Raw genomic sequence first — 12,352 nt, 5'->3', positions numbered from 1 at the left:
AAAATTTAAAAAAAAAAAAAAAGGAAAAAAGAGCACATCTGCTTAGGGAAATGGCACTGCTCATAATTCTTCACTGTCCACTGACTATAGAAAAAGCTTTTGTATCATATTCAACATGCTCATCCTTTTGGCCCTGATGCTTAGCCCTAGTCAACTAAGCCTTGTCATTGTTCCCTGAGGGCCTTTTCTGCAGGTTTCTCCATGGCTCACTCCCTCCGGTCACTTAGGTCTTTGCTGGAATATCACCTATTCAGAGAGAACTTGCCAGAACACCCCATGAAAAAACTGTACCCGGGTGGTGGGATCCAAAAATACCCCAAGAATTTATTTATAAAAAATTGTGCATTTATTCTTACATGTTTAAACTTCAGTCACCTTTAAAGTACTCTCCATTTGATGCAATACACCGAAACGCTTTTTCACTGCTCAAAATGGTTTTTGAGCTCGTCAATTTTGATGTTTTTTAGTGCCTCTGCTGGTGTTTATTTGTTTCACCTCTTTCACATTGGCAAAATGGTTCCCTTTGAGGACTCTCTGTTCTCTTTTTTTTTATAGTCAATATTTTTTATTATGATATTGTGGGGTACAGTTAAGTGTTAGGTATACAAATATGCTTCGTTCAGGCACCCTTGTTGATAAGAGGTGTCTCCCTAACCCCAGACAGATATTTACTACCGTTAATCCCATCTCCCTTCCCCTCCCCCCCATAGTTTCCCACCACTGTCAGTCATTTTCTTATAGTATTACATTGGATGTTCAAGGTCTACTATATGAGTGAGAACATTTATCCTATCTAATTTTTTTTTCCGTTGAGCACTTATCATTGCAAGGTATATTATGTATTTGTTAGTTTCTTTATTGTCTCTCTCTCCCCATTAGAATGTATTTCCATAGCACATGGACTTCAATATTTTGCTCAATGCTCTCCCCAGCACCTAGAATAGTAAATGCTCAGTAGATTGCTATGGAATAAATGAATGAAGCTCTGAACTAGTCTAATTCCATTTTTTCTTTCTCTAGATAGAAATATTCTTTTCTTCCTAGACGATTTGTTAAAAATTATATCCATATTTCAAGCCCTAGCTCCTTAATATGATGCATAATTTCTTCTTTATCTGTGTCTCAACCATTCTTTAAGTCTTTCCTAGGCAAGAGCACTTATTCCAACTGTACTCTGTATAACTGGTATATAAGGGAAGATGACTTTGTCTCCGCTAAAGAGGTCCTATCCTGTCCCTTTGCTCAATCTTCCCTTGCGGGACAAGGGCTCACTCATTTGACTGGTCACTCAGGGAAGAAAAAACTGAATAAGAGTCCTTGTTCAGACCCTTTGTCTTCCTCTTGGAAGTGAGCTGCCTGCAGAGAGCTGAGTTTTGCTGCCTTCTCCAGGGCAGACATTTCCAGGGAAGCCTGACTCCACTGGGTGGGTGAGTCAGCCTGACCCAGGGCTTGATCAGCAAGTCCATTTGCTATCTCACACCAAGATACTCCAACCCAACATTTACCAGTAATAAAGACTGACTCTTTTATTTATTTCCCAAACTTCTCAGAACCTGGAGAGGAGAAGGGGAAGAAGAGAGTCATTACTATTTCCTCAGTTACCTAGAGAGGTCTGTGTCTGTCTCCTCCATGAGGCCTAACCATTCCTCTGGCTCAGGATCTTAAACACTCCGAAAGTGAACTGAATTGAGTTTCTTTTCAGATACATGGATTTACATCATGGACCATTTCCACTCACCTGTGGCCAACAGCCAACACTACAGAACAGCTGGCAGGACTAGGGGAAGGGAGGCAGCCTCACCACACAGGCACTTCTCTGGGTAGTGTTGGCTGCAGGGCTGGACCGCAGGACTTCATTCCACTAGCATCACACTCTAATGAAATTAACTAATAAGTGCAGTAAGTACTTGCTGACTACAAATGCAGTCAATGAGGAAAACTCATTTGGCTCGAATTTTCCAGTCCTCAAACAGTCATACTGCATTCACTTACACATTTTAAAACTGTGGTGAGTTGGGAATGACACATGCTTAATTATGACTCCCCACTAAGTTAATGAGCTTTTGAAAATAAAACCATTTCTCAGGGCAAACAAATCCCTGCTCCAAATCACTCTGATACTTTCACAAAACTCTGAAAGACCTAATTTCGTAAATAGGCCTTCTAACAAGTGAATAATTTGACTCTCAAAGTCGACTTTCTTCACCTGGGCTCCCCATAGGGTCACTGTACTCACAAAACACTTAGATTACATTAAAAATCTATGGAATGTGGGTTAATTTCATGAAATAAAATGCAAGCAAAATAACTACAGGCTTTCCATTAGAAGGAAAAAAAATGAAAAAATAAATCTGCTCACCTGAAAACACATCAAGTCTTCTAGCCCCTGCATCTCTGGAAATGATATAAAAATATTATTGCTTCAATATGAAATTATGTTCTAAAAAATTACAATAATCTGAATTGCTTATGTGAGGCAAAATCTATTGTCAGATATCAAACGATACAAAAAGCCACTTAAATTGCTTCAAAATCAATTACTAAAAAGTTTCAATGTACTTTTATATAATAAGACCTATGATCACTCACAATTTGAGAATATTAAAAACCCTGAAACTCAGAAACTTAAAAGAAGAGATGAAACTTAGTGGTAGTTACACAAAAAGCTCAATAAAATGGATATATATCTTTTTTTAAACTGGCAGGAAAAAAATCCAGAAGTCATGGAATGTCTTTATGATAGTTTACCCCAAAAAAAGGGAAGAAAAAGCAAATTACTAGGTAAAATGTATTATATGATCACATTTTTATGAACATCTGTGATATACAAGTACATATAAAGAAACAAGTCAAATTGTTAACAGGCATTTTCCCTAGGTCGGATGTCAGCAAACTAGAGCCCATGAACAAAATCTGTCCCAGCAAGTGCTCTCTACATAAAGTTTTATTAGAGCACTGATATATAACTCACAAAACAACTGAATGAACATAGGCTACAGCATGGTTATCAACACAAAACAGATCTAATTTACTTGCACTTCAACACTGATCCTACACACAAATTAAACAAACTAAATAAGAAATAAATACTTCTTTCTCTCGCTTGTTATTTTTTCCTATAATACTCTGATTTTATAGAAAATCAAGACACAAAACAGTACAGATGAAAAAAAATGGCATAATCTTTTTATTCTTCCAATATAACTAGACCGGATGTGTGTCATGAAATTCCTGCAACAAACTTTATTCACAATAACTCTTACCTTGCATTGTCCAGCAACTCAGCCAGTGCTCCAAAAAGGAAGCTGTGAGTGGTGCTGATGAGGAAATAAAGAGAAAACAAAAAGTTAAAACAGGTGTGTAATTAGCGTAAAAGGTTCAAGACACTTGCAGACTAATGTTCTCCAGTTTCAGACAGATAATCAATTAAGAAGTTATGCTGGAAACAACTTTCTTAGCACAGTCAAGATTCAGAAGTAGATGCCCCTCCACTACGAAGCCAGGGACAAAGGACATTTTTGCTAAAACCTCCTGTCCACTCCTAAGAAAATAAAAACTTACTGTGTAGTAAGGCTGCCTCTCTCCCCGCAGGCCCACCAGCTGTTCTGTAGTGTTGGCTATTGGCCACAGGTGAGTGGAAATGGCCCATTAGTGTAAAAATGTTTTTACGTCAATTTGTGATCAATATTTCTAAAAAATATTGATCAAAATCCTGGTCTACTAAAAGGCCGTAAGGTTCCATCTGCAGGTACAGAGTATCGTCAGGGCAAAATCTGACCTTTTAATATTGCTTTGTAAGCACATATTCAACTGGGTTTTTTTTTCCTGAGAATTTTTCATTAAAATGTTATTATTTAAATCCAGATTAGCAGGCAAGATGGCTCACACCTGTACTCCCAGCGTTCTGAGAAGCCAAGACAAGGGGATTGCCTGAGACCAGGAGTTCGAGACCAGCCCGGACAACATAGTGAAATCTCGTCTCTAGAAAAAAATCAAAAATTGAGCTGGGTGTGGTGGCATGTTCCTATAGTCCCAGCTACTCAGGAGGCTGAGACAGAAGGATTGCCTGATCCCAGGAGGCCAAGGCTGCAGTGAGCCAGGATTGTATCACTGCACTTCAGTCTAGTTGACAGAATGAGGCTCTGTCTCAAAAAAAAAAAAAGCCAAATTATTTCTAAAAAATATCGATCAAAATTCCGGTCTACTAAAAGGCCATACAGTTCCATCTGCAGGCACAGGAACTGGCAGGAGGCCCCTATTTGCCTCACCAAGTGGTGTTTTTCTGGAGAATCTTTCCATCTCTGAAAAGCCCAGCCCACTCCTTAAATCAATTACCTGCGGTCATTCTCTCCCGTAGCCCTGAATGACAGGACCTCAGTAACTGAACACTCCAGGCAGCCTTCACTATTTACAACACTTTCAAGGCTGAATGGTTATCAGTGGGCGGAACCAAGCCGCCTTCAGGGTCCCAGGCTTGCTTTTCATTTCCTGATGTGGGTATTTCAATCAGCAACCTTATCACAGCATTAAGGGATGATTCAGTACGCAGTTTTCTTTCTATATGTAGTAAACAGGTAACAGAAGCAAGAGAGACCCATTTATCAAAAAAAAAAAATCTGCTAATTTGTACAAAAGAGAGTATCATCTGCAATATCTCAGAGTCTCCAAGTATTCTAGGCCACAAGACACTTTAGCTTAAAATTTACTTTAAACACACACACACAGTATATGTCACCATTTTTGGACTTGTAAACTTCAAGCACAAATGCTGATGAAAAGTCTCTTCAGTCAAGTCAGTTTTAAAGTTTGTAATTAAAAACAAACAAACCCACAAACAACTACTAAGGCCGGGCACAGTGACTCACAGCTACAATTCCATCTTTTGGGGAGGCCGAAGAGGATTACTTGAGCACAGGAGTCCAGACTAGGTAACATAGCAAGACCCTGTCTCTACAAAAAAACTTTTAAAAATAGCCAGGTGGAGTGACACATGCCTGTAGTCCCAGCTACTTAGGAGGCTGAGGTGGAAGGATCGCCTGAGTTCAGGAGGTTGAGGCTGCCGTGAGCCATGATCATGCCACTGCACTTCAGCCTACAGCCACTGCACTCCAGCCTCTACAGAATGAGACCCCTACTCAAAAAAAAAAATTGCTAAAATGTAATTGTTATATAAAGATGCCCTTCCAGTAGCAGCCAACAGATATGTGAAAAAATGCTCAGCCTCACTAGTCATCAAAGAAATGCAAATTAAAACCACACTGAGATACCACCTAACTCCAGTCAGGATGGGCATCATCAAGAACTCAAAAAACAACAGATGCTGGAGAGGAGGTGGTGAAAAGGGAACACTTCTACACTGTTAATGGGAGTGTAACTAGTACAGCCTCTGTGGAAAACAGTGTGGCGATTCCTAAAAGATCTAAAAATCGACCTTCCATATGACCCCGCAATCACCTTACTGGGAATATACCCAGAAGAACTCAAATCACTCTATAAAAAAGATACCTGCACACATCTGTTTATTGCAGCATTGTTCACAGTAGCAAGAACATGGAACCAACCATGCTGCCCATCAAAAAGAGGACTCGATAAAATAAAGGTAGTACATATACATGATGGAATAGTATGCAGCCATAAAGAAGAATAAAGTTATGAACTTCACAGCAACCTGGATGGACTTAGAGTCTATAATACTGAGTGATCTTTCACAGAAACAAAGAACTGAGTATCACATGTTTTCACTCATAAGCGGAACTTGAACAATTATTGCAATACTATAAGAAAAGGATTGGCAGTAGCAGGAAACTGCCGTGAGCGGCGCGGGGAAGCAGAATTGGCAGTAGTGGGAGTCTGCCTGGAGAAAGGGAGGCACACTTCATCAACAAGGGTACCTGCATAATGAACATTTGTATATCTAACCCTGAATTGTACCCCACATCTTTAAAATAAAAAATAAAATAAAAGTTAAAAAAAAGCCAGTGTAAAAATCTAAGATAATGTAAAAGATACACAAAAATTAGCTCTAAATGGATCAAAGACCTAAACATAAAACCTCAAATTATAAGAATCTTAGAAAACGAAGGAGACACTCTTATGGAAATTGGAATTGGCAACCAATTCCTATTCAGAACCCTAAATGCCCCTACCTTAAGAAATAAGATAGACAAGTGGGACCTCATCAGACTAACAAGATTCTGCAAAGCAAAAGAAACCATCACGAGAGCAGGGAGACAGCCCACAGAATGGGAAACAGTATTTGCCAACTGTATAACCGACAAAGGCCTAACATCTAGGATCCACAAGGAACTCAAATGCGCCAAAAGGAAAAAAACAAACAGCCCCATTCAAAAGTGGGCTTGAACAGAAAAGACATGAATAGACACTTCTCAAAAGAAGATATATGGGCAGCCAGCAGACATATGAAAAAGTGCTTGAACTCACTAATCATCAGGGAAATGCAAATCAAAGCCACAATGAGATACCACGTAACCCCAATAAGAATGACCATCATTAATAAAATAAGCAACAACAGATGTTGGTGAGGATGTGGAGAAAAAGGAATGCTTCTACACTGCTGGTGGGAATGCAAACTAGTGCAACCTCTTTGGAAGACAGTGTGGCGATTTCTGAAAGTACTAGAAATTGACATTCCATATGACCCAGCAATTCCCCTATTGGGAATATACCCAGAAGAACTCAAGTTACTCTACCAAAAATAGATCTATACACACATATTTGTTGCAGTTCTATTCACAATAACAAAAACATGCTGCCCAACGAAGCTGGACGGGATAAAAAAAAAAAATGTGGTACATATACACAATGGAATATTATGAAACCATTAAAAAAGACAAACATATGAACTTCGCAGCAACTTGGATGGGTTTAGAAAGTCTATCATACTCAGTGATCTAGGACAGAAACATAGAACAGAGTACCATATGTTCTTACTCATAAATGGATCTTGAACAATTATTATAATACTATAAGAAAGGAATTGGTAGTAATGGTAAACTGCCAGGGGGCAGAGGGGGGATTGGCAGTTGAGGGAAACTGCCAGGGGAGGGAGGGGTACACCTCATCAACAAGAGTATCTACATAATGAACATTTATTTGTATACCTAACCCTGAATTGTACCCCATAGCTTTACAATAAAGAAAAAAAATGGTGAAAAAAAATAGCACAAAAGAGGCCAGATGTAGGGTAAAAAGTTACTAAGAAGTTATTATAGAAACAATTTTCTCAGCATGGTCAAAATTCAGTAGATGCCTCTCCATTATGAAGCCAAGGGCAAGAACACTTTTGCCAAAACCTCCAGTCCACTCCTAAGAAAATAAAAACCAGGGACCTTAGTATCATCAAGGCAAAATCTGACCTTTTAATGTTGCCTTATAAGCATGTATTCAATTGGTGTTTTCTTTCAGAGAATTTTTCATTAAAATTTTATTACTTAAATCCAAATTAGTCAGGCAAGATGGTTCTCTTTGGGCAGCCAAGTTGGGAAGATCACTTGAGGCCAGGAGTTTGAGATCAGACTGAGAAATACGGAGAGAACTGACATCTACAAAAAATAAGAAAGATTAGTCTGGCATGGTGGTACTCACTTGCAATCCCAGCTACTCAGGAGGCTGAGGCAGGAGGATCACTTGAGCCCAGAGTTCGAGCCTGCAATGAGCCATGATTGTGTCACTGATCTCCAGCCTGGGTGACAGTGCAAGATCCCCTCTCTCTTTAAAAAAAAAAAAAAAAAAATTTATCCAAGAGAATTTGTCAAAAATCTGCTTTCACTGATAAAGGATTTTGGCAAAGTCTTGGGGTACAAAATAAATGTGAAAAGATAGTTGCATTCTTTTTATTTATTTATTTATTTTGAGTTGGAGTCTCACTGTCACCCAGACTGAAGTGCAGTGGCCACCGCAGCCTCGACCTGCCGGCCTCCGGTGATCCTTCCGCCTCAGCCTTCCAAGTAGCCAGAGTTACAGGCATGCACTACCATGTGCATTCTTATACATCAACAACAAGCAAGTGGAGAACCAAATAAAAAGTACTATCCCATTCACAATAGTCACACACAAAAAGGAATACCTCGGCATCTTCCTAACCAGAGAAGTGAAAGACCTTTATAATGAGAACTACAAAACACTGCTCAAAGAAATCCAAGAAGACACAAACAAATGGAAAAATATTCCATGCTCACGGATAGGAAGAATCAACAATGTTAAGATGTCCACCCTACCAAAGGCAATCTACAGATTCAATGCAATACCCATTAAATTACCAACATCATTCTTCTCAGACCTGGGAATGACAATACAGAAATTCATATGGAAACATAAACGACCATGAATAGCCAAAACAATCCTTAGCAAAAGAAACAAAGCAGGAGGTATCACACTTCCAGACTTCAAACTTTACTATAAGGCTACAATAATCAAGACAGCCTGGTACTGGTACAAGAACAGGCATACGGACCAACAGAACAGGATAGAGATTCCAGAAGCAAAGCCTCAATTTCTCAACCAACTCTCTTTGACAAAGCCTCCAACAACCACCACTGGGTAGAGGAGAAACTATTCAGTAAATGGTGCCGGGAAAACTGGCTGATCACACGCAGAAGATTGAAACAGAACCCCTACCTATAACCACACACAAAAATTAAATGGATCAAAAACCTAAACGTAAAGCCTCAAATTTTCTAAGAACCTTAGAAAATGTAGGAGGTACCCTTATGTGAATTGGAACTGGCAACCAATTCCTGATCAAACCCCAAGTGCCCATGCCATAAGAGATAAAGTTTGTCATCAAACTGACAAACTTCTGCAAAACAAATGAAACTATCAAGAGAGCAGAGAGACAGCCCACAGACTAGGGAAAAAAAAATTTGCTAACTGTATATCTGACAAAGGCCTAACATCTAGGATCTATAAGGAACTCAAATGTGCCAAAAGGAAAAAAACAGCCCCATTAAAAAGTGGGCAAAAGACATGAACAGACATTTCTCAAAAGATATATGGACAGCCAATAAACACATGAAAAAGTGCTCAGCCTCACTAATCATCAGAGAAATGCAAATCAAAACCACACTGAGATACCACCTAACCCAGTAAGAAGGACCATCACTAATAAAACAAACAACAGACGCTGGCAAGGATGTGGAGAAAAAGGAATGCTTCTATACTGCTGGTGGGAATGCAAACTAGTGCAACCTCTTTGGAAAACAGTGTGGCCATTTCTGAAAGAACTAGAAATTGACCTTCCATATGACCCAGCAACACCCCTATTGGGAGTATACCCAGAGGAACTCAAATCATTCTACAAAAAAGATATCTTCACTCGCATGTTTATTGCAGCACTATTCACAATAGCAAAAAACATGGAACCAACCATGCTGCCTATCGAAACTGGTTGGGATTTTTAAAATGTGGTACATATACATGATGGAATATTATGCAGCCATAAAGAAGGACAAACATATGGACTTTGCAGCACCTTGAATGGATTTAGAGTCGATCATACTTAGTGATCTATCACAGAAACAAAGAACAGAGTACCATATGTTCTCACTCATAAGCAGAACTTGAACAATTATCTAACACTATAAGAAAGGGATTGACAGTAGTGTGGTAGACTGGCAGTAAGGGAAACTGCTAGGGGAGGTGGGCACACCTCATTAACAAGGGTATCTGCATAATTAACATTTGTATACCTAACCCTAAATTGTACCCCACACTTTCAAATAGAAATTAAAATAAAAAATAAATAAGTAAAACCATGTAAAAGAGGAGTATGATATGTTTTACAAAATCAGGACTTTAAATCACGAGCCCTTTTAGTGAATTAAAAATATATGATTCAACATACAAAAAACTTAATACATAAACAATCCTGAAGGAAAGTAACTGCAACCATTCTGACCCAAAATGCCATACAAGTTTCTGGGCTAGTTCATTCAAGAGATTTTCACTGATGGCCTACCATGTGCACACAGATGTGGTCTCTGCCGTCCTGGTGCTCAGGCTGGTGGGGGACGTGGAAAGCACACAGGTAAATGAACATACAAAGCGGATATTCCAGATGTGGTTAGGGCCCGCCTTTATCGTAGCGATGGCAAAGAGTAGCTGGAGAAGAAGGGCACATGGTCAGCGAAAGTGCCTCTTGGGAGAGGATCCTTCAACTGAGCCCTGAAGGATGAGAGAATTCTACCTTGCAGAGCAGGGTAGAAACTTTCCAGCAAGAGATGCAAAGAGCCGTGAGCAGGAAACAGCTAAGGAGACCACTGAGCTCAGCTTATGGTAAAACAGGAGAGTAGGCTGAGACCAGGGCATGACCAGCTTCCTACCCCCAAAGAGGGGCTCATACATGCAACTGGAAACCACTGGTGTGTTTACAGAAAAGGGACAGATCTGGTATACTTTGTCAAAAGCTCACTCTGGCAGCTTTTCAGGAAAATGAGACCATGGAGGAGCCGGAACGAAAAGCAGAAAACCCAGTTAGAAGGCTGTGTGGAGTCCGGAAGAGAGATGTAGCAGCTTGCCAATGGCAGTGGAACAGAGAGAAATAAATAAATTTGAGTTGTATTTAGAGAAAACATGCACTTGGTGATGGATTGGATGTGCGGGTGATGCAAAAGAAGTTAAAAAATCACTACTGTTTTTACAGAAGGAAGTCTCAAATAAAATCTATCGGTGAGAGTCAAGAAGACTTCAGCTTGAATCCGATTTTGCTGTTGCTTCAAGTTGCCGTCATTTTTGTTGTTAAGTTACCATTCCAGGGCCAGGCACAGTGGCTCATACCTATAACCCCAGCACTTTGGAAGGTCAAGACTGGAGAATCACTTGATCCTGGGAGTTCAAGACCAGCCTAACAAAGTGAGATCCTGTCTATTAAAAAAAAAAAAAAATTTAATGAACAAGATGTAATGGCATGTGCCTGTTGCCTGTAGACCCAGCTACGCAGGAGGCTGAGGCAAGAGGATCACTTGAGCCCAGGAGTTCGAGGCTGCAGTAATTTATAATCGTATCACTGCACCCCAGCCTGTCAACAGAGCAAAATCCTGTCTCTTAAAACAAACAAAAAAACTACCTTATCACCAACTGAAAATGTGAAAATGGGGTTGGGAAAAGGGGTACCACAAGGTGGTTTGGGGGAGAGGGAAGCTGGAAAACAATAGCCACAGAAGCTACCAACAAAACTGAGGCTGAGGAACTTTTCTGAGAAAAAATTCCCAGTCCTACACGCACTGGAGGCATCATTTTTTCTTAAACTCACTTAAAACTTCTATTTCTTCATTTGTCTTCTACCTCAGTTGCCTTTTAACTATTTGTTCCACCTTTTGCAGCTTGAAAACATTCTTCATAGAAAGACAAAGTCTAAAATATCTGCTGAGTATTACCCGTTTTACTGTTATCTTAAAATCCCAGTCTGGTCTTCTTTGGTTTCTTTGTGCCTCCATTCCTGTGGTTGCAAATTCGGCACATCTCTTACATCAGTTAGTATTTTTAGAAAATCCAAATTACTAAAAGATGCCAAAAAACCCTGACACCCCACTGCAAATTATACAGACTAACTGCTATTACTTGCTGTATCAGAAACGATCAATGAGATAGAAAACCTCTGTCATTTGCCCCCACAAGCCAAAGCTCTGAATGACACCTACAGAGTAGCCCTATCAGGGACCTGGACATGGCAGAGAAGAAAAACGGTCAGATCATAAATTAAAAAAAAAAAAACAACACGTGAGATTTCTATCATTCGAGAAGTTATATTTGTGGAAAACATCAGGGGGCCACAGAAGTTGAAATCCAGATGCAAGTTACTCTGTTTAGAGGCCCACTTGAGTCTCTAAAATGCTAGTGAGTTGAGCCGACTATAGGTAAGCAAGATTGGTAAAGCTAGACTTCTACTGACCAACAGTTAAAAAGTTTTGTTAAATGATAAATGTAGGGGCTTACTACCACTCAGTGTTAACTGAAGAGTACCAAAAACTTCAGTCTGGCCCAGAATACAGCTTTATCACTTTTTCATTGTTTTCAAAAAGCTTCCGGAAGTTGGTCAGGGGCAGTGCTGGTTCATGCCTATAATCTCAGCACTCTGGGAGGCCCAGGCAGGAAGATAGCTTTAGTTTAGGAGTTCAAGACCAGCCTGGGCAAAATATCCAGGCTCTGTCTCTACAAATCTGTCTAGCTATATATATAATTCTAAAAAAAAATTTTTAAAGCATACACAACTCAGATAAATAAATCGGTAAATCAACAATACCAATTCATGTGTTTTTCTTTTTCTTTTTTTTTTTTTTTTTGAGTTGGAGTCTCACTCTGTCGCCCAGACTGGAGTGCAGTGGCCGCTGCCGCC

General features: G+C 39.6%; 1 protein-coding gene across 1 annotated transcript in view; it reads right to left on the bottom strand.

Moving 5' to 3' along the window:
* Positions 1 to 12,352, bottom strand: part of LOC103262111 (MORC family CW-type zinc finger protein 1) — a gene marked incomplete at its 3' end in the record, with an annotated part of 81,438 nt that overhangs the window by 68,673 nt on the left and 413 nt on the right. The window contains exons 2-3 of the mRNA XM_008059722.1: positions 3,264 to 3,317; positions 2,360 to 2,394 (exon numbers count right to left, since the gene is read on the bottom strand). Of these exons, the coding sequence (XP_008057913.1) occupies positions 2,360 to 2,394; positions 3,264 to 3,317 (89 nt within the window). The remainder of the gene's footprint in view (positions 1 to 2,359; positions 2,395 to 3,263; positions 3,318 to 12,352) is intronic.

This window comes from Carlito syrichta, unplaced genomic scaffold (genome assembly GCF_000164805.1).
Source record: "Carlito syrichta isolate Samal-C Ts95f unplaced genomic scaffold, Tarsius_syrichta-2.0.1 Scaffold91636, whole genome shotgun sequence".
Taxonomy (NCBI): domain Eukaryota; kingdom Metazoa; phylum Chordata; class Mammalia; order Primates; family Tarsiidae; genus Carlito; species Carlito syrichta.
This window is presented reverse-complemented; position numbering and strand designations above follow the sequence as displayed.